The 23,535-nt window shown below is 42.7% G+C and overlaps 1 protein-coding gene across 1 annotated transcript in view; it reads right to left on the minus strand.

Moving 5' to 3' along the window:
- abcc4 (ATP-binding cassette, sub-family C (CFTR/MRP), member 4) overlaps positions 1-23,535 on the minus strand; it is a 458,391-nt gene that overhangs the window by 356,656 nt on the left and 78,200 nt on the right. Inside the window, exons 5-7 of the mRNA XM_048598320.1 lie at positions 16,481-16,570; positions 14,785-14,948; positions 1,332-1,457 (exon numbers count right to left, since the gene is read on the minus strand). Coding sequence (XP_048454277.1) covers positions 1,332-1,457; positions 14,785-14,948; positions 16,481-16,570 — 380 coding nt within the window. The remainder of the gene's footprint in view (positions 1-1,331; positions 1,458-14,784; positions 14,949-16,480; positions 16,571-23,535) is intronic.

The raw sequence follows: 23,535 nt of genomic DNA on the forward strand, positions 1-23,535 counted from the left end.
TGACCTATCCCCTCCCTAACTCCCCACCTACACTCACCTTTACTGGCTCCATCCCTGCCTCTTCGACCTGTCTGTTTCCTCTCCACCTATCTTCTCCTCTATCCATCTTCTATCCGCCTCCCCCCTCTCCCTATTTATTTCAGAACCCCCTTCCCCTCCCCCATTTCTGATGAAGGGTCTCGGCCTGAAACTCAGCCTTCCTGCTCCTATGATGCTGCTTGGCCTGCTGTGTTCATCCAGCTCTGCACCTTGTTGTCTCAGATTCTCCAGCATCTGCAGTGCCTACTATCGCTGTATTCATTAATACTGTATTCCCATTCACTCATTCATAACCCTTTACTAACCCGATGTTTGCTATAATGTGTTTTCATTCATTTATAAAACCGCGATTTTTGTAGTACATTTTACTATTGCAAGATAGACGAAATTAAAACATTCCATCAAAATCCATTATTGCTTCTTCACACCTTCAACCCTTATCAGACCTATTTCCATCAAAAGCTACCTCTGAATAATTATCAAAGTCGACTAAGCTATTCAGAAACAATACCCTCACCGCCATAGTGTCTCCACGACCCGCCAGAAACTATAGAAAGATTATAATGTTAATCAGACCCTTAGCAACCATCTCCCTGGACTTGAATAGGTTGCAGAACATCAAACAAGTTTCTTCCACTAGCCTGTACCTGTTAATTACATATTGAATAGGGCCCCTGTTCCCTTTAAGAAAATTGCTAGCAAAATAGCGCTTCTGTGAAATTGCATGAATGAATGAAACTCACGCCGGCAAATAATAAATAAAATCTCATGACCCAGCTGCAGTAATCAGTTTACTGTCCTTTCTACCTTTATTTAGTGCACATATGATTTCTAACTAATTTAGATCATATAGGTCTAGTATTTTTACTAACATTTACTGACTTAAAAAACAAAAGGACTAACACCTCTTAATTATGCAAGCAGACTAGACAGACATTTTAATCCAAGTAGCAGCCAACATCTCGCAAATGTTTGGGACAGATGTCAAACAAACGTCTGTGTACAATAGATAAAACTGTGTAACACCATAGTGATAGAATTTTAATATACGTAAGAACTGTGTATAAAGAGGCTACTGTAAGAACTGTACTTCGGAATTCCATCACCACCTCAAACTGTGCTACTGTGGATGCTCAATTAAGAGGCTATTTTCGCCACTCACCGATTTCGCTTGTTATTTGAAACACAATCCCACATTACAAATCAGAAAAATGTGAGATCTAGAAATGGTTTGATCCCAACCATTACAGACATGAGGTTATAGTGTATTCAGTTTCCAAAAAAAAACTTACATTCTTTCTTGAGCAATTAAATTTGAAAAGGGTGTTTCCCATGCATACATCTTGATGACTCGCATTCCTGATATAACTTCATTCATTATACGAATTCTGTTATCTGTCAGTATTGCAGTTTTGCCTCTAAAGGAGTCAGGAAAAATAAACTTAGTAAATCACACTTGTTTTCAAAATTCGTTGTAAAAGTCATTAACCTTCAAAATCTATATTAGAAAAGGTAAAAATCGTTGAATACCTCTGATAAAGAAAAACACACATGATATCACCAACATAATTTGAAGTTCTAGGATTTTGACCTTGTCCTGAGCTAATGCTTTTCAATAGGAAAAGTTTAAAAGTATACGGGTTAACTGCAGGCAAATTTGATGAGTTTAGTTTGGGAATCCTGGTCTGCATAGATTAATTAGACCGAAGGGTCCATTTCCATGCTGCATGATTCTATGACAACGAAGGAACGATGACACATTTCCAAGTCAGGTGTCCTTGTATAGGTACAAAATATCTTGGTATTTTCCTTAATGCTGTTTGCCAAAGATCCTGTTAGCCCTAATTCCTTGTTTGAGTTCTTTCCTGTGATCTTTGTATTCTTCGAGGGCTCTGTCCATTTTCAGTTTCCTAAACCTTGCATATGCCTCCTTTTTTTTGACTAAGTTCTCAATTTCTCTTGTTGTCCTTATCCTTCATTGTTGCAGGAACATGATGGTCCAGAACTCTAATCATCTGCCTTTTAGAAGAGTCCCACTGTTCCAGATGTGAATCTAACTTCAAAGAGCTGCCCCCAGTCTACATTCCCCAATTCCTGCCCAATATTGTGGTAGTTAACCTTCCCTCAATTTACTACCTTTGCCCAAAGACAGAATGAGAATTGCACACTACAGATTTTCTAACCTCTGACCTGCTCTTGTAGTCACAGTGTTTATATGGTTAGTTCAATAGTTTCTGGTCAATAGTAACACCCACACATTAATGTGTTAAAGTTGGGGGTATCAGCGATAGTAACAAGACAACACATCAAGGGGTGATGATTAGATTCTCTCTTGTTGAACATAGTCATTTCCTGTCACATCTGTGGCACATGTTATTTCCATCTATAAACCCTAGTTGGGATGTTGTACAGGTCTTGCTGCATCTGGACAGAGACTGCTTCTATTTACTAGAATGGTTCCAGGTGTGAGAAACTTGCATCTATCCTGAGCTGAAGTTGGAACTGTTGTTGAAGTTGGAGATAAGGTGGCCGAGAAGAGACCTGATTGTAGATTTCAAAATCATGAGGGGGCTGGACAGATTAAATAGGGTGAAGCTGATTGTGCTTGTAAAAGAAACAAAGGTAAGAAGCCATTGATTTAAAGTGATGTGCAAATGAAGCAAGGGTAATGCAAGGAAAATCTTCTTCACACAGCAAGTTAGGGTATGAAATGCACTGCCTGGAAAGGTGTTGCAGCCAGATTCAATTGAGGCATTCAAGAGGGCATTGGATCTTTATTTGGCTAATAATGTGGTGCAAGGATACAGGGAAAAGGCAGGAGATTGGCACTAGATAATACACCACGTAGAGACATGATGGGCTGAATAGGTTACAATAATTTTGTGATTTTGTGCTCCAGCATCTCAAGTATCACAAATGGGTGCTGACCGTTGTGCCAACGAATATCCCCATTTTTGACCTTACGATGGAGGAAATGCAGTAAAGAAGACTACTTAATCTATCATGCCTGGTACCAGCTCTTTGCATGCACCAACGAATTAGTTCCATTACCAATGAAACCATACTTCAAAGACATTTTTGCAACATTTCAGGAATATGGGCATCCTTGCAAGGTCAGCATTTGTTGTCCATCACTAACTGCCCTTAAACTGAGTGGCTTGCTAGACCATTTCAGAGGCAGTTAATAGTCAAACACATTGCTGTGGGTCTGGAGTCATACATAGGCCAGATTAGGTAACAAAGGCAGATTTTCTTCTTTAAAGGACATTTGTGAACCAGTAGGGTTTGTTCAACTATTGATGATATTTCACATGGTCGTCCGCATTGAGACTAGCCATCAATACCAGATTTATTAACTCAATTAAATTTTACCAGCTGCCACGTTGGGGTTTGAACTTGTGTCACACAAGGATTAGTCTGTTCTCTGGATTACTACTAATTTGCTGTTGCCATGCTTTCATGCAATGCATTCCAGATGCTAGCAGCTCACTCTAATTTTCTTTTTCTGGTGTCAGCTATTTTTAAAGAAACGATCCATAAAGCAGTCCATGTTTAAATGCAGTAAGACCTGGATATTATCGAGGCTTGGGCTGAAAAATGGCAAGTAACATTCATGTCACACAAAGGCCAGACAATGACCATCTCCCTAAGAGATGATCTAACCACTATCCTTTGACGTGCAATGGCATTACCATCACTGAATGGCCCACTTAAAACATCCTGAGGGTTAACATTGACCAGAAACTCAACTGGACTTATCATATAAATACCATGCCTACAAGAACATGTCTGAAGCTAGGAATATGGCAGCAAGCCTGTTCACCTGGATCTACAAAGCACAAGACAAGGCAGGAGTGTGATGCAATAGTCCCCACTTGCCTGAATGACTGCAGCTCCAACAATACACAAGCAGCTTGACATCATTCAAGACAAAGCAGCCTGCTTGATTGGCACCATATCCACAAGCATCTACTCCCTCCACTACCAATGCTCAGCAGCACCAAAGTGTACCATCTACGAGACGTACTACAGAAATTTGCTAAAGATCTGTAGATAGCACCTTCCCAACCCTTGACACGTCCACCTAGAAGGACAAGGGCAGCAGACACATGGGATCACCACCTGTACATTGCCTGCTAGCTTCTCACCATCATAACTTTCCTTCACTGCTGCTGGGTCAAAATCCTGGAATTCCCTCTCTAATGGTATAATGGGTATACCTACAGCACTTGGAATGCAGCAGCTCACTACCACCTTCTCAAGGGCAACCACTGAATAAATGTTAGCCATGGGCAGATCTTTCAACAACTCAAAATAGTTTGTCACGATTTGTGCGTAGAAGTGCTTCCTGACACCTCTCCCGAACAGTCTGGCCCGAATTCTCAGACTACGCCCCCTAGTTCTAAAATCCCCAACCAGTATGGATGGTTTTCTTTATCTATCCTGCCTATTCCTGTTCATGCCTTGAAGACTTCAATCAGATCGCTCCTTAACCATCTCAATTTTACAGAAAACAGATCTAGATTATATAATCTCCCCTCATAATTTAGCCCCTGAACACAGGCATCATTCTTGTAAACCTATGCTGTAGTCCCTCCAAGGCCAATATACCTTTCCTAAGATGTGGTGCCCAGATCGTCTCCCAGAAGTCCAAGCAGATTCTAACCAGGGTTTTATGCAATTGTATTTAACTTCTTACCATCCGAAAGTCTCCTGGTCTCTCCTTTTTCATTTCAAAAATAGATAATCTCTCACTTACTTAACACTGAATACAGTCTGCCACAGTTTTGTCCATTCACCTCAGCATAAAATTTAAGGGGTATTGATAGACATCATCTACACTGTCAACAATGCCACCTAATTTTGTCTCATCAGTAAATTTGGATATTTGACTTTCTATGCCATTATGTCAGTTGTTAATAAATAGTATGAATAACTGAGGCCCTAACACAGGCCCTGTAGGACACGACTTGTCACATCCTGCCAATTTCAGTACCTACCCATTGACCCTACTTTGTTGCCTCCCACTCAACCAATTTCTCAGTTAAGTTAATAATTTGTTCTCAATTAGTCAACAGTCTCTGTAATGATACTTAAGTTACTCTCTTCTGGTTTAATCAAGACACTTCATATAGATTTCCCATTGCTGGCCATACCTGAAGTAGGATTCCTGACTATTTCTTCATTCTGTCCTTTTCCTTGGTTTTGAAACTGTACTAACTTCATCTGAGCCTGAACACGTACCCTACATCCACTTACTAGTTTAAAGTCTTTGTGACCATTCTATTTAGCTTTTCCGCTAGGATACTGGTCCCAAATCGGTTCAGCTCAAGCCTGTCCCAATGGTACACTTACTTCCTGTCCCAATACTGATGCCAGTGCCCCATGAAATGGAACCTCTCTTTGCCACACCACTCCTTTAGCCACGCATTCATTTCGTAAATTTTCTTATCCCTGGCCAATTTGTATGCGGCTCGGGTAATAATCCAGAGATTATAATCCTTGAGATCCAGTTCTTTAATCATAGAATTTCCAGTGTTATTTCGGCCCATCAAGTCCAGACTGACCTTCCAAACAGCATCCCACCTAGACCCATCCCCCTACCCTATCCCTGTAACCCTGCATTTCCCGTGGTTAATGTACCTAACCTACACATACCTGAACACTATGGGCAATTTAGCATGGCCAATCCACCTAACTTGCACATCTTTGGACTGTGGGAGGAAACAGGAGCACCCGGCAGAAACCCAAGCAGACATGGGAGAACATGCAAACTCCACCCAGAGGTTGGAATCGAATGCGGGTCCCTGGCGCTGTGAGGCAGCAGTGCTAACCACTGAGCTACCTTGTTGTTCCTAATTCCCCATACACGACCTCTTGTCTACGTTGTTAGCGCAACACAGACCATAACAACTGGATCCTCCCCCTCGCACTCCAATATCCTTCTGAGCCAGTTTCAGATGTCCCTTCTGATGACAATAGGTCGACACCATCAGTGACTCGCGATCCTTCTTACAAAGGATGCTTTCTGTGCCTTTAATTATAGAATCACCTGTCATTACCACTTTAAATATAATTGCATTGATTCTTCTGCAAAGGACAACATTCTCCTTTATTTTTAGATACTTTCTAATCAACCTGTACAGTGATATTTTTACACACTTCTGGAGCAGGTGGAACATGAACATCCTGGCCCAGAGGTAGGGACACTACTTCTGCATGAGAGCCCATTTGGATTGTGCTTTCTATGTGTGGCAGAACAGGTTTTATTTGTTTCATCCTGAACCCTTTGTTGGCACATATGCCAGAGACCACAGTTTTGTTCCTAGATATTTTCTAATCAACCAGAGATAGCGAGAACTGCAGATGCTGGAGTCAGACACAACGCAGTGTGGAGCTGGAGGAACACAGCAGGCCAGGCAGCATCACAGAAGCAGGAAAGTTGACTTTTCGGGTCAGGACTTTTCTTCAGAAATAGAGAGAGGCATGGGAGCTGGGAAACTAAGAGAGAGAGGAGGGGTGGGGCTGGGGAAAGTAGGTCAGATGGTGATAGGTGAATGCAGGTAGGGAGTGGTGCGAATTGGTCAGTGGGATGGGTGGGGTGGATAAATGGGAGAGACAATGGACAGGTTGTGCCATGTCAAGGTGGGGGGGGGGGGATGAGAGGGAGGGTTGGACATGGGATGAGGCCAGGGGTGGGGAGATTTTAAAACTGGGGAATTCTCTGTTTGGACCATTGGGCTGTAGGCTCCCAAAGCAGAAATGAGGTGTTGCTCCTCCAGTTTACGTGTGGTGTCATTGTGGCACTGGAGGATGTCCATCCCGGGCCTGTCACCCAGGCAGTGGGAGGGGGAATTAAAACGTTTGGCGACTGGAAAGTGTTGTCGTTTGTCACATACAGAGTGCGTATTCTGCATGAAACACTCCCTCTCACTAACGTAGAGGAGGCCACATCGGGAACAACGGATACAGTAGACCAAGTTGGTGGATGTACAGGTGAACCCCTGTCGGACATGAAAGGTTTGCTTTGGGCCTTGAATGGAGGTGAGGGGGGAGATGTAGGGGCAGGTGTAGCACTTTCTGCGGTTGCAGAGAAAGGTGCCGGGTGGCGGGGTTAGTGGGGAGTGTGGAGCGGAAGAGGGAGTCACGGAGTGAGCAGTCCCAACGAAAGATAGATGGGGTGGGGACGGAAATGTCTCTTTGATAGTGGCGTTGGATTGTAGGTGGCAGAAATGGCAGAGAACGAAACGCTGGATGTGGAGGTTGGTGGGGTGGTATGTGAGGACCAGGTGATTCTGTCTTTATTTTTGTTGGGGGGTAGGGGGTTTCAAGGCAGAAATGCAGGAAATGCAAGAGATGCAGTTGAGGGCATTTTTGATCACTGGGAGGGTAATGTTGTGGTCCTTGAAATAAGAGGACATCTGGGATGTTTGGGAGTGGTATGTTTCATTTTGGGAGCAGAAGCGGCATAGGCGAAGGAATTGGGAGTAACGGCTCGTATTCTTGCAGGAGGGTGGGTGAGAGGTGTCGTAGTCCAGGTAACTACGGGAGTCAGTGAGCTTGAAATAAATGTCAGTGTTGAGGCATTTAACAGAGGTGGAGTCGGAGAGGTCCAGGAAGAGGAGGGAGGTATCGGAGATGGCCCAGGTGAATTTGAGGTTGCAATGAAAGACGTTCATAAAGTTGATGAACTGTTCAAGCTCCTTGTGGGAGCATGAAGCAGCACCAATGCAGTCATCAATGTAGCGAAGAAAGAGGTGGTGGATAGTGCCAGTGAAACAGCAGAATAGGGACTGTTTCACATATCCTACGAAGAGGCAGGCATAACTTGGACACATGCAGGTGCCTATGGCCAGCCCCCTAGTCTGTAGGAAGTGGGAGGAGTTAAAGGAGTTGTTGTTCAGGGTAAGGACAAGTTCTGTTAAGCAGATGAGGGTGTTGATGGAGGGGGACTGGCTGGGCCTGCTGGATAGGAAGCAGCAGAGGGCTTTTAGGCCATCCCACCAACAGCCTCCAACTTCATCATTCCTGACCCCGCACTGCCCATTTCTATCTCCTTCCCAAAATCCACAAACCTGACTGTCCCGACCTACCCATTGTCTCTGCCTGCTCCTGTCCCACTGAACTCATCTCCACTTACCTTGACTCTGTCTTTCTCCCCCCAGTCCAGGAACTCCCCACCTATGTCCGGGACACCACCCACGCCCACATCCTCCAGGACATCCAATTCCCTAGCCCCCAACATGCCATCTTCATTGTGAACATCCAATCATTGTATACTTGTATTCCCCATGCAGATGACATAAAAGCCCTCTCTCAGGCCCAGCCAGTCCCTCTCCACCAACGCGCTCATCCGCTTAACAAAACTTGTCCTTAACCTGAACAACTTCTCCTTTCACTCCTCCCACTTCCTACAGGCAAAGGGGGTAGCCGTGGGCACCCGCATGGATCCAAGCTATACACCCTATTCGTAGGATACGTGGAACAGTCCCTTTTCTGCTGTTACACTGGCACTATCCACCACCTCTTCCTTCGCTACATTGATGACTTTATTAGCACTGCCTCGTGCTCCAACGAGGAGCTTGAACTGTTCATCAACTTTACGAAAATCTTTAACACAACCTCAAATTCAACTGGACCATGTCCGATACCTCCCTCCCCTTCCTGGGCCTGTCTGTCTCCACCTCTGGTAACCACCTCAACACTGACATCTATTTCAAACCCACTGACTCTCATAGCTACCTGGACTACACCTCCTCTCACCTACCCTCCTGCAAGAATGCGATCCCTTACTCCTAATTCCTCTGCCTCCGCCGCATGTGCTCCCAAGATGGAACGTTCCACTCCCGGACATCCCAGATGTCCTCCTATTTCAAGGACTGCAACCTCCCCCCTCCGGTGACCAAAAACACCCTCAACCATATCCCTTGCATGTCTCACATCTCTGCGCTCATACCCTATCCCCCCAACAAAAATAAAGACAGAATTCCCCGGTCCTCACATACCACCCCACTAACCTCCACATCCAGCGTTTCATACCCCGCTACTTCCGCCACCTACAATCCAACCCCACAGCCAATGATATATTTCCCTCCCCATCCCTATCTGCCTTTTGTAAGGACCGCTCACTCCATGGTCCCTCATCCGCTCCACACTCCCAATAACCCCACCACCCCCGGCAACTTTCCTTGCAACCGCAGAAAGTGCTACATCTACCACTACACCTCTCACCTCACCTCCATTCAAGGCCCAAAGTAAACCTGTCATATCCAACAGGGGCTCACACGTACATCTGCCAACTTGGTCTATCGTATCCATTGCTCCCGATGTGGCCTCCTCTACATCGGTGAGACCAAGCGTAGAGTTGGGGACCATTTCGTACAGCATCTGCACTCTGTACGTGACAAACGACAACACCTTCCGGTTGCCAACCATTTTAACTCCCACTCCCATTCCCATTCCCATTCCCTAGGTGACATGTCCATCTTGGGCCTACTCCAGTGCCATAATGACACCACATGTAAAATGGAGGAGCAACACCTCATATTCTGCTTTGGAACCCTACAGCCCGATGGCCCAAACATAGAATTCACCAGTTTTAAAATCTCCCCACCCCCCGGCCTAATCCCATGTCCAATCCTCCCTCTCATCCCCGCCTCCTTGACCTGACACAACCTGTCCATCTTCTCTCCCACTTATCCGCTCCACCCATCCCACTGACCAATCCCACTTCCTACCTGCATTCACTTATCACCATCCCACCTACCTTCCCCAGCCCCACCCCTCCTCCCTATTTATTTCTGAGCTCCCTTTCCCCTCCCCATTTCTCAAGAAAGGTCAACTTACCTGCTCCTGCGATGCTGCCTGGCCTGTGGTGTTCCTCCGGCTCCACACTGTGTTGTCTATTTTCTAACAGATGTTTTTCTTAGATATTATTACACACCTCTGGAGCAGATGACAATTGAATGTGGACCTTCTGGCTCAATGGTAGGGACACTACAACTGTGCCACGAGGCCAACCACACTGTTTCTGAGGTCACCATCACCAGGCTTCAATTCTTCCATCATATTTGTGATGCGGCACTTGATGAAATGCCTTTTAGAAGCCCATACGAATATGAAGTGAACAACACTTCTCAAAGTGACAACTTTGTCACAAATTATAGCAATACAGAAACATAAAACTTCACAGCTGGAGAGGGTAATTCAACACTTTCAGCCCTCTCTACTGTTCAATAAGGTTATGGCTGAACTTGTTGGGATCTCAACTCCACTTTCATGACAGTCCTCAGCATTTCACTGCCCACCAATAAATCCCCAACTCCCTCAACTATTAAAAACTTATCTCACTTAGCTTTGAATACATTTACTGGCACAGACTAAGGACCTTCAAAAAAAAAATAGCCCCTCATCATCTTAAGAGAGACAGCCTTATTGATCTAGTCTTGCCCCAACAGGAAATATGCTTCTACTACCCAGTTTAGAATTTTGTAGTCTTCCAAAGACTACTTCTCATACTTCAAAATTCCAATGACTAAGGTCAAAGTGTTCAACCTTTCTTCATAAGAGGTACACTTCAACTCAGGAATGGGTTGGACATTCTCTCAACTACTTCCAATGCAACTGAATTGTTATTACAACAACAAAATCCAAACTGTACACAGTACTTCAAATGTGGTCTCACTAACACACTGTATAGATGCAGTAAAGCTTCCCTATTATTATATTTAATTGCCTTGCGGCAAACACCAGCATTTGCCTTCCTAATCACTTGCTGCACATGCGTGCTAATTTTATGAAATTCTGGTACAAGAAAACTTCAATCCCTCTGTGCCACCAAAATCTGCTTTTCTTTTCTTCTAGCTGAAGTTGACAAGTTCACATTTTCCCACATTATATTGCATCAGACAAATTTTTAATAACTCAGTTAAACTGTCTATCTTTAAAGACTCACTACCACCTCATGATGCTTTTTGCCTCTTCTTCGTTTGAAGGAAGGTTTAACATCAGCTATTTACCAAATCCACTGAGAGTCTTCTAGAAGCTAAACAATTTTGAAAGATTATAATGAATTGATTTCTGCAGTTACTTATTTTAAAACCCAGGGACATTTCAGCCTTTAGATCCATTAGTTTTCAGACCACTTCAAACCCCTCTTCAATGCCTCTTCCATTTCATTGTTTCCATTACCCCAGTCTCTCTCTGTAGAGGACCAACCTTTGCTATAGCTCCTCTTTCCCTATTTCATTACTTGTAGAAACTTGCATTGTGTTGGAGCCTCAACTATTCATTCACATTGCTTATTTGCTGATGACAGAAAATGAAGTGGCATTATAGTTAATGTAGATGATAACATAAAATTACAAAGAGATACTGACAGACTTAGTGAACAGACATAAGCGTATGCGAGTGTGAGTTTATCCATTTTGAACCAAGCAAGGATAGATCAGGGTACTTTATCAATGGTATGAAGTCAAATACAGTGGATGTCCAAAGAGACAGCAGAGGGCTGCAGGTGCATAGATCTTTAAAATGTCACAAACAGGTGCAGAAGTTAATCAAGCAAGCTAATGGAATGCTGGCCTTTATAACTTGAGGATAGGAGTACAAGGATACAGGATACAAGGATGCTGCAGTTATACAAAGCCCTGGTTAGACCCCACTTGAGGGACTGAGAGCACCACACCTTAGGAAGGATATACTGGTCTTGGCTCAAGAACGATATCTGGACTTGAGGGGTTAAATTATGAGGAGATATTATCCGAATTAGAATTTTCTCTAGAAATTAGAAGGTGAAAAGTTGTCTAATCAAAGTCTTCAAGACAGAAAAAGTCAGGGTAGGTGGAGATAGACTATTTCCACTATTTGGGGCTTCTAGAATTAGGGGACATAGCCTGAGAATTAGAGTCAGACTGTTTAGAGATGATGTTAGGAAGCACATTTATACACAAAGGATGGTAGACACCTGGAACTCTCTTCCACGAATGGCAGTGGATGCTAGATCAGTTATTACTTTTTTTTTTAAATCAGAGATACATCTTTTTTTGTCAAGCAAAAGATATTAAGGGAGATGGGCCAAAGGCAGGTAAATGGAGTTAGGTCACAGATCAGCCATGACCTCACTGAATGGTGAACTAGCTCAAGGGACTGAGTGGCCTACATAGATAGCTTTCTCCCATACTTTATTTTCTTCCTCTTTACTGTCTTTTCAGCCACTTTTTGCTGGTTCATAAGATCTGAATGACCTTCTAAGCTACCAGTAAGTCTTTGTAGATTTTTAGTGCTTCTTTCAATTTCATGCTACCTCTAACTTTCTTATTCAGAAATGGATGGATGCATCCTTCTTAAAGAGCCTCCCTTTCCTACTGGGATAATCTTTGACACTTATTAAACATCTCTTTAAAAGTTTGCCACTGAAGTAATACCACCCTACCATTTAATCTGTTTACCAGCTCACTTCGACTAACTATCATCCTATCCCTTCTACTGCACTATTGTTCGATCCATAATTTTCTACTTTAAGCTGAATATAGAATTTTATCATGTTGTGATCACTGTCACCTACAGGCTTCTGTACCACAACATTATTGACTTATCCTGTCATGAAGATTAATGGTATATTGTTGAACTACGTTTGCTGACACCAGAACATGCATATTCCTCACCGCTTTAAATCACGCATGTACATTTAAACAGTTTCCCGCAACACAGCCCGAGACCTTGGAGGGAGAAACAGAGACCTAGGAAAGAGGGTAGTGGCTAAGATCAAGGACTGGGTGGTGGGATTACGGACCCAGGAGAGTTAGAGGATTCAAGGTTGGGACCCAGGAAATGTGGGGCAGTGGGGGTGTCAGGACCCAGGAGAAGGTGGAGAGTACTTTTGGCAGACTTTCTCCCCTGAAATTCTCTCTAATCACCACCTCCCACGCATGCCTGATTTGCTTTAGAAAATTGAGTTGTTTAAAAGACATTAAGAAGTTCTATTGACTGATGTGGGTGGCAGAGTGACTCAGTGTTTAGCACTGCTGCCTCACAGTGCCAGAGACCCAGTTCGATTCCACTGAGTGACTGCCTGTGTGGAATTTGCACATTCTCCCCGTGTCTGCATGGGTTTCCTCCGGGTGCTTCTGTTTCCTCCCACAGTCCAAAGACGTGCAGGTTAGGTGGATTGGCTGTGCTAACTTGCTCTGTAGGTGGGTCAGCTATGGGAAACGTAGGGTTACAGGATGGGTCTGGGTGGGATGCTGTTCGGAGGGTCGGTGTAGACGTGATGGGCCGAATGGCCTGTTTCCACAATGTAGGGATTCTATGACGATGAGGATTCTATGATGTCTATGATGCAGCCAAAAAAATTCAGCTTTTGTAACACCAGATGGACTTTATCTATGTAAGTTCATATTGTTTGGAACTAAGACTGCACCAGCAACTTTGCAACAGTTAACCAAAAAAATCTTCATTAGGGCTATGTATTTACATTGTCTACATTGCTGCCCAATCGCATTCAGTGAAACCTGTAAAGAGTATTCGCAACACATGATTAAGTTGCTTAATCAATTACAAAGAGCCAAACTGGTCATAAATTTGACCAAAATTGAATTTGACAAAGCAGTAATAATTTATTTGGGCCACACTTTAGAGCAAGGCCAAGTCGTATTTATTACCCATCCCTACTTGCACAGAGCAGTTAGGGATGGCAGCTTCCTTTCCGAAAGGTCATTAGTGAACCAGATCGGCTTTTCCTGACAATCAGCAATGGTTTCACGGTCATCATTCGATTGTTAATTCTACAGTTTTATTGAATACAAACTTCACCATTTGCCTCAATGGAATTTGAACCTGGGACCCCAGAACATTACCTGGGTCACTGAATTAACAGTGTAGCAATAATACCAGCATGTAAACACTTTATTGCTTTAACTATACAACTTATAACTCATTCACCCAACGCTAACTGTTTTTCTCTTTCTGAGACCCCTAAATTACTTATACATCCATAAGAGCACATGACATAGGAGCAGATGTGGGCCATTCAGGCCACCAAGTCTGCTACACCATCAAATAAGGTCATGGCTGATCTGATAACCCTCAACTCCACTTTCATGCCTTTTCTCTATAATCCTCAATGCCCTTACCAATTAAAAATCCTTCCATCTCAGTCTTGAATATTCTTAACCACCAAGCATTGACAACCCTCTATGGTAAAGAAGCCTGAAGAATCAATTCCATCAGGCAAGAATTCCTCCTCATTTGTGTGTTAAATGAACGATCCTTCATTCTGAAGTTATGCTCTCTTGTCCGAGACTCCCCCATAAGGGAGAAACAACAACCTCTCCACATGTACCTGGTCAAGCCCCCTAAAAATTCAGTGAATTCCTTAAAGTCCATAGTGTTCCTCCTTCATGGCTGCTGGGATGAAATTCTGAAACTCTGTACTTCAATGAACTTGTAAGTGCACCTTCACCCCAAGGAGTGCAGAAGTTGATAATCCATCATACTCACAAGCGCAAGGACTCAGCAATAAATATTGACCCTGCCAGCAGTACCCAAAATCAGAGAACAAACATACAAAACAAAATCTGAGATTGAAGTTGAAATTTTAAATCTAAATAGAACCATAGCAAAACTATCGCACAAATATGAAAATAATCTGAACAAAAACAGGTTTAAAATCAAGTATTTTATAAAAATAAAGTTAATAATTCCCTCCCAAACTCTCAAATTTAGGCTTTTGTAAAACGATCATACCTCAGTTCCGAAAACCACTTTCCAAAAATCGTCTGTGTAGGCATCAGGATAAGTAGTATAACCATTCCAGCCAGGCAAGATGGCCCTATTTCTTGCCAGAGTAGTGCTACCACTGCAATTGCCTGCAACGGTCCAACCCATAGAAAATGCAGGAATATGGTTACCTATAACATTGTTGGGATAAAATATAAGCAACATTAAAAATCTTTTGGAAAGATCTAGGAGTGAAGAGAAAAATTGCACACACAATATATTGAAACAAAGAGACACAGTTTGGTAAGCTAACAACATATGCACTAACGTTCGAAAACACAATTTTGGCACTCAAACATGGCTGAAGATGACATTTTAGCACTGTATTTCAGAAAAAAACTGACACTGTCAAAATGTTATCTTGAACCCGTCAGTACATTTTCAAGAATACCAATGTAAAGGGAAATAACAGCATGGTAAGAGAATGCATGATTGGTAAAGTCATTACAGTGGAAAAAACACCAGATGATGGCTAACAGTTAATTACCAAGCTATTTTTAAACTTAAAACAGACAGGAGGATTCTGATTCCCCCTAATAAAAATATATTTAGTGAAACATTTAAGCTTTTGTATCAGGTTACAGACTCAAGCTATCCTGTGAAGAACTTTCCTGAAAATACCCAACATTTAGAATAAATGCAAGTTTCAGATGCATAACTCATTGCATCCTTTTCAAAAAAAAAGATTTCTATGTCACAAACATCATGGAAAATTTATTTCTTCAAATGTTAATATCCAAAGTGGGCAACTTAGCATGGCCAATCCACCTAGTCTGCACATCTTTGGATTGAGAGGGGAAACCGGAGCACCTGGAGGAAACCAACACAGACATGGAGAGAATGTGCAAATTCCACACAGACAGTCACTCAAGGCTGGAATTGAACCTGGGTCCCTGGCGCTGTGAGGCAGCAGTGCTAACCACGGATCCACCATGCCGCCCAAAAGCACAGCCCTGCAATGGCCGTGAATCGATCCTGGGTCAATTGCTTGGACAGCAGCTACGTTCACCACTATACCACCATCACTCTGCCTATAGGTTATGGGGGATGGGTCTGGGTGGGATGCTCAGAGTCAGTGAGGACTTGTTGGGCCAAAGGGCCTGTTTCCACACTGTAGGGATTCGATTCGCCTGGACATTTAAGAATGTGGAGTAGGCCATTTAAGACAGAGTCCCAACTTAACAATGATTTGATGGTTTATAAAAACCAAAAGATGTGGATGCTGTAAATCAGGAACAAAAACAGAAATGGCTGGAAAAGCTCAGCAGGTCTGGCTGTATCTGTGAAGAGAAATCAGAGTTAATGTTTCAAATCACTCAAAATGTTAACTCTGATTTCTTTTCACAGATGCAGCCAGATCTGCTGAGGTTTTCCAGCAACTTCTGTTTTTGTTAATGTTTTATAAGTTGTCTGACTCACACTGTTGAGGAATATGGTAATGGGTCACTGATTTAGTTTATGCTTTGTTATTTTCTTAAATAAAATCATTCATTATGGCATCCTTATTGTACAAAATTACAAATGCATTTTTAAAAGAAAAACAGGAACATTGATTGCACTAACAGGGTTAGGGGCGGAAGAAAACAAGAATGATTGTGAATATGTGAATGGTGACTCTTTCCAGCCCTATCCATTCCCCCAATTATCACATAGTACACATTACCTGATCAAACTTATTAACATCATTTGACAACAGGTTCACTATCTGACCTGTTGTTGTTTTTGCCAATGCAACGTTGCTGAGATGAAGTGCCTGAAACATACAAAGTTATTACTCTGAATTAATTTCAAATGGCAGTTCATAAATAACAAGTATTGTTTGGTTCATGAATTGAATTGGATACATTAGTCTAAGTCAAATGTACTTATTTTAGTTTCCCATGCTATTGGGAGACATACTCCCATGCACTGCAATTGAAAGAATCAGGCAAAAGACAGCTTCAAACGACTGCATAAGAAGAAGAAATTTAAGTATCTTAAGTACGTAACATTTCCAAGGCAAGATTCTAAAAACATCACCTTATTAAACATACCATTTGAATCTTTGAAATGACGCTCTTAGCTATTAGAAACATCAAATAGTGCAAAGTCAGAAAGAAATTTGGCAAACAAAGGTTTATTACTTCCCAGCCCTCAGTTGGATTCTTCCAAGAGATTTCAATCATATTGGGTACAATTATCAGGTGGATAAGTTATAAAAACATCAAACACACCCCCAGTGTGCTTTTGTATCGTTGAAAAAAAGACAGTCAAAATTTTGTCTTGCGTCCATCAGTTTATTTGCAAGAACACCAATATAAAAGGGGACAACAGCATGAAAATTAGATTCTGATTGATAGAGGCATTGCCATGGAGAATGCATCAGTTAGATGATGGCTGACAGTTAATTGTCAAAGTTTATATGAATTTAAAATGTGCAGGAGAACCAGAGAATGGGTATCACTTATTTTGTTTATTTTAAACAGATTCAATGTCGATACATGTTCTATCTGGAAAGAAGAGGGTCCTGTTTATTATAAATGTGACATAGCTTGTGAGCCCGACTAACTTAAATCGGATGTCAGAGTAATTCTTAGCAATATATTCACCACTAATAGGATGCTGATGTTAAGATGAAAATATATTTTGCCAGTCATACAAGTAAGTAATTTGGCATATCAATTTGAAGAAGGTTAATCCCGAAACTTGACTGCTCGTTTCCTCCAGATGTTGCCTGGCTTACTGTGTTCTTCGAGTCTCCTTTTTGTCTATCCTGGATTCCAGCATCTGCAATTTTTTTGTCTCATATCAATTTCAATACCAATTAGACATTAGGAATGTCAGCCAAACATCTCAAAGACTGATAAATCACATCAAACTGTACATCCTTGAGCTGTCCATAATAAGCAAGGTACTGACCAAACCCAAATAGACAGCACTTACAAAGGTCAATTTGTTAAATTTGATTCTGCAATTTAATAACATTTGCTAAGTAATCCTGACCGTACCAAGAATGATAATGACAACCAATTTCAAATTCTGTAATATCAAACAACTCTCTGACATTGTTTCAGAGAGAGTAGGAACTGCAGATGCTGGAGAATCTGAGATAACAAGGTGTAGAGTTGGATGAACACAGCAGGCCAAGGAGCATCTGAGGAGCAGGAAAGCTGACGTTTCGGGCCTAGACCCTTCTTCAATTCTGAAAAACGGTCTAGGCCTGAAACGTCAGCTTTCCTGCTCCTCTGATGCTGCTTGGCCTGCTGTGTTCATCTAGCTCTACATCTTGTTATCTCTGACATTGTACTTTTTATGAAACTTCAGGAATAACAGAATCAGTTCCAAGGTTTACACAGCCTAAAATAAGTCATATTCAAACACAATGGCACCAGTAATGCTGCCACTTACACCAGGATTGCACATGCTGGGAATCTCCACTACTTACAGGTAAACTATCTTGTCTAAGGGAGATGCATTGGTAAGGTAAGTAGCCAAAGTATTTCCCCAGGATAGAGGAGGCCAAAACTAGAGGGCCTAGGTTTAAAGTGAGAGAGGGGAAAGATTTTAAAGGGACCTGAGGGACAACTTCTTCACGCAGAGGGTGGTGTGTATATGAAATGAGCTGCCAGAGGAAGGAGTAGAGGCAGGTATAATTACAACATTTACAAGGCATTTGGACAGATACATGGAAAGGAAAGATTTAGAGTGACATGGGCCAAATGCAGGCAAATGAGACTAGTTCAGTTTAGGAAACCTGTTCGGAATAGATGAGTGGGCCGAACAGCCTGTTTACATGCTATATGACTCTAAGATAATGGCATCTCTTTCACTTAGAGTAAAATGTCCCCAGTCTTATACTCCAACCCCCTTGAATTCAGGGCCAAAATTCCATTAGCCTTTCTGATTACCTGTTGCACCTGCATGTTAGCTTTCTGTGTTTCATGCACAAGTATCCCCGAATTCCTTTGGTTGAAGCTTTCTGCAGTTTTCCCCATTCAAAAAAAATTCTCTTCTTTTGGTCTCTCTTCCAAAATGAACAATTTCACATTTTCCCATATTATGCTGAACTTGCCAAGATTTTCCCCACTTACTGAGAGGCACGGTGGCTCAGTGGTTAGCACTGTTGCCTCACAGCTCCAGGGACCAAGGTTCAATTCCAGACTCAGGCAACAAACTGTGTGGAGTTTGCACAATTTCCTGGTATCTGCATGGGTTTCTGCCAAGTGCTCTAGTTTCCTCCCACAGTCCAAAGATGTGCAGGTTTGGTGGATTGACCATGCTAAATTGGCCATAGCGTCCAGGGATGTGCAGGTTAGGTGGATCTGGGTGGGATGTTCTGTGGAGGGTTGGTACGGAATTGATGGGGCAAATGGCCTGCTTCCACACAGTAGAGATTCTATGATTAATTAACTTATCAATATCTCACTCTAAACTGTTTGCATCCCTCTCACAATCTGCCTTTTCACCTTTTTTTGTCATCGAAGGTGATGGCCTAGTGGTATTATCGCTAGGCTATTAATCCAGAGATCCAGGTATTGTTCTGGGGAGCCGGGTTCAAATCTTGTCACAGCAGATGGTGGAATTTGAATTCAATTTAAAAAATTCTTAAAAACTGGAATTAAGAATCTACTGATGACCATGAAATCATTGTCGATTGTCAAAAAAACTAATGTCCTTCAGGGAAGGAAATCTGCCATCCTCACCTGGTCTGGCCTACACGTGACTCCAGACCCACAACAATGTGGATGACTTACAATTGGCCTCTGAAATGGACTAGAAAGCCATTCAGTTATACCAATCTCTACAAAATTTCAAAGAAATGAAACCAAATGGATCAGCTGGCAATGACCTAGGCACTGGAAAAGACAACGGCAGAAACATCCCTGTCGCCACTGCAAAGTTCTCTTTAACATCTGGGGGCTAGTGCCAAAATTTGGAGTGCTGTCTCACAGACTAGTCAAGCAACGGCCTGACAAAGTTGTTCTCACAGGATTATACCTTACACAAAATGACCCAGGCACCATTGCCATCCCTGGATATGTCCTGTCCCACCAGAAGGATAGACCCAGCAGAAGTGACAGCACAATGGTATACAATCAAGAGGGAGTTGCTCTGGGAGTCCTCAACATTGATTCTGGACCTCTTGATGTATCATCGATTCAGATTAAACCTGGGTAAGGAAACCTCCTGCTGATTATTACGTACCGTCCTCCCTCAGCTGATGAATCAATTCTCCTCCATGTCGAACAAAACTTGGAGGAAGCACTAAAGAAAGCAAGGGCACAAAATATACTCTGGGTGGGGGATTTCAGTGTCCAATTCTACCACAAAGAGTGGCTTGGCAGCAGTACTACTACTGATCGAACTGGTCAGGTCCTAAAGGACATGGCTGCTAGACTGGGTCTGCAGCACATGGTGAGGGAAGTAACAAGAGGGAAAAACATACTTGACCTCATCCTTACTAACCTGCCAGCTGCAGAGGCATCTGCCCATGACAGTATCAGTCAGAGAGACCACCACACAGTCCTTGTGGAGACAAAATCCCAGCTTTAAATTAAAAATAACCTCCATCATGTTGCATGGAACAATCGCTGTGCTAAATAGGACAGACTTTGAACAGATCAAGTAACTCATGTCTGGGCATCTATGAGGTGCTGTGGGCCATCAACAGCAGCAGAATTGTACTGCAGCACAATCTGTAAGATCATGTCCCAGCATATTCCCCACTCAACCATTACAATCAAGGCAGGGCATCAACCCTGGTTGAATGATAAGTGCAGGAGGGTATGCCAGGAGCAGCACAAGGCATACTTCAAGATGAGTTGTCAACCTGGTGAAGCCACCAAAAAGGACTATTTGTATGCCAAACAGCATGAGCAGTAAGTGACAGGTAGAGCTAAGCAATCCCACAATCAATGGATCAGATCTAAGTTCTGCAGTCCTGCCACATCCAGTCGTGAATGGTGATGGATGATTAAACAACTCACTCAAGGACGATACTCGACAAACATCCCCATCCTCAATGGCGGAAGAGCCCAGCACATCCATGCAAAGGTAAGGCTAAAGTTTTCACAGCAATCTTCAGTGGTGCCAAGTGGATGATCTATCTTAGCCTCCTCCAGTGGTCCCTAACATTACAGGTATCAATCTTCAGCCAATTCAATTCACTCCACGTGATATCAAGAAATGGTTGGAGACATTGGATACTGCAAAGGATACAGGCCCAGACAACATTCCAGCAATAGTACTACAGACTTGTGATTCAGAACTTGTCGCTCTCCTAGCTAAGCTGTTCCATTACAGTTACAGCACTGCTACGTACCCGACAATGTGGAAAATCGCCTAACTATGTCCAGTACATAAAAAGCAGGACAAATCCAACAGCAGAATAATTACCACCCCATCAGTCTACTCTCGATCATCAGTAAAGTGACGGAAGATGTCATCAACAGTGCTATCAAGCACCTGCTCAGTAATAACCTGCTCACCAGTTTAGGTTCTGCCAAGACCACTCAGGTCCAGACCTCATTCAGCCTTGGTTCAAACATGGACAAAAGAGCTGAATTCCAGAGGTGAGGCGAGAATGACAGTCCTTGATATCAAGGTTGCATTCAACTGAGTGTGGCATCAAGGAGCCCTGGCAAAACTGGAATCAATGAGAATCCAGGGGAAACTTCTCCAGTGGTTGGAGTCATATCTGTCACATAGGAAGAATGTCATGGTTTTTGGAGGTCACTCAACTCAGCTCCAGGACATCTCTGCAGGAGTTCCTCAGGGTAGTGTCCAAGGCCCAACCATCTTCAGCTGCTTCATCCTTCCCTCCATCATAAGGTCAGAAGTAGGGTTGTTCGCCAATGATCACACAATGTTCAGCACCTTTTGCGACGAGTCAGATACTGAAGCAGTACATGTTCCATGAACTGGACAATATCCAGGCTGACAAATGGCAAGTAACATTCGCGCCACATAAATGCCAGGCTATGTCTCTTATTGGTGATGGTCAATCTAGCCACCGCCCCTGACATACTTACCATCACTGAATCCCCCACTGTCAACATCCTGAGGTTATCATTGTCCAGAAATTCAACTGGACTCACCACAAACACAGTGGCTACAACAGCAGGTTGCAGGCTAGGAATACTACAGTGAGTGAAAAATTTCCTTACTCCCCAAAGCCTGTCTACATCTATAAGGCACAAGTCAGCAGTGTGATGGAATACTCCCCACTTGCCTAGATGAGTGTAGCTCCAACAACACTCAAGAAGATTGATACCATTCAGGACAAAGCAGCCCACTTGATTGGCACTACATCCACAAGCATCCGCTCCTTTCACCATTGTCACACAGTAGCTGCAGTGTGTACTATTTAAAGGAGGCACTGCAGAAATTGACCAAAGATCCTCAGACAGCACCTTCCAAACCCATGGCCACTTCCATCTGGAAGGACAAGGGCAGCAGGTATATGGGGATATCATCACCTTCAAGTTCCCTCCAAGCCACTCACCATCCTGACCTGGAAATATATCACCACTCCTTCACTGTCGCTGGGTCAAAATTCACTCCCTAATGGAATTGTGGGTCAACTCACAGCAGGTGGACTGCAGCAGCTCAAGGAGGCAATTCACTACCACCTTCTCAAGTGCAACTGGGATGGACAATAACTGCTGGCCAGCAAGGTACGCCCACATCTCACAAATAAATAAATAACTATCTGCAAATTTGACTACAGTATGTTCACTTTCTTCCTTAAAGTTATTAACATATATTGTAAACTGTTGTGGTCAGTCCTCTTCTCCCTCTGGAGCCACACAGGCCATGGGTTTCTAACCGAAAAAGAACTTCCTATCCCCATTAACTGTTTCCTGCCTGTGAGCCAATTTGCTACCCATGCTAACATACAACCTCCAACACCATGGGCTCTTATTTTATGATTTAACCTTTTGAGAGTTACCTTTTCAAACACCCTCTGGAAGTCCAAATATAACATATTGACTGGTTTCCTTCTATCCACTTCGGTTGAGGCTTCTTTGAAAAACTCTAATAAATCAGTCAGACATGACTTCCTCTTCATGAAGCCAAGCTGACTCGGCCTGATTAACTGATGATTTTCCAGAAGTTCTGCTATTACTTCCTTAATAATTAATTCCAATACTTTTCCAACAACGCATGTTGGGTTAATTGGCCTACAGTTGTCCACTCTTTGCCTCCTACTATTTTTGAAAGCGCTGTCACATTAGCCATTTTCCAATCCTTTAGTATTTCTCCAGAATGTAAAGAATTTTGAAAAATTACAATCAATGCATCTACTAACATTGTAGCTACCTCTTAAGATCCTAGGATGCAACCCATCCAGGGCCGGGGACTTATCAGCCTTTAGTGCATTAGTTTATCTAATACTACTACTTTCATGATGGTGCCTGAAGATGAAAAGACTGACATAAGAAATCACATAATTATAGCATTTTTCTTGATCTGCAGTGAACACAAATATTTCTAAGTCACTTAAAACAGGTTGATTTATTATACTTCACTCAGGTAGAAACACCAGTTTTCCATTCACCTTTTATTACTGGCAAGACTGTAAACCAATTAAATTTGTATGAACTACCCAAAGTATGCTCAACATTTCAACACTTAAAACACTTAAACATTACAACATACAGGACAGAGATAGTAGGAACTGCAGATGCTGGAGAATCTGAGATAACAAGATGTAGAGCTGGATGAACACAGCAGGCC

Source organism: Rhincodon typus, chromosome 6 (genome assembly GCF_021869965.1).
Source record: "Rhincodon typus isolate 14 chromosome 6, sRhiTyp1.1, whole genome shotgun sequence".
NCBI classification, from domain to species: Eukaryota; Metazoa; Chordata; class Chondrichthyes; order Orectolobiformes; family Rhincodontidae; genus Rhincodon; species Rhincodon typus.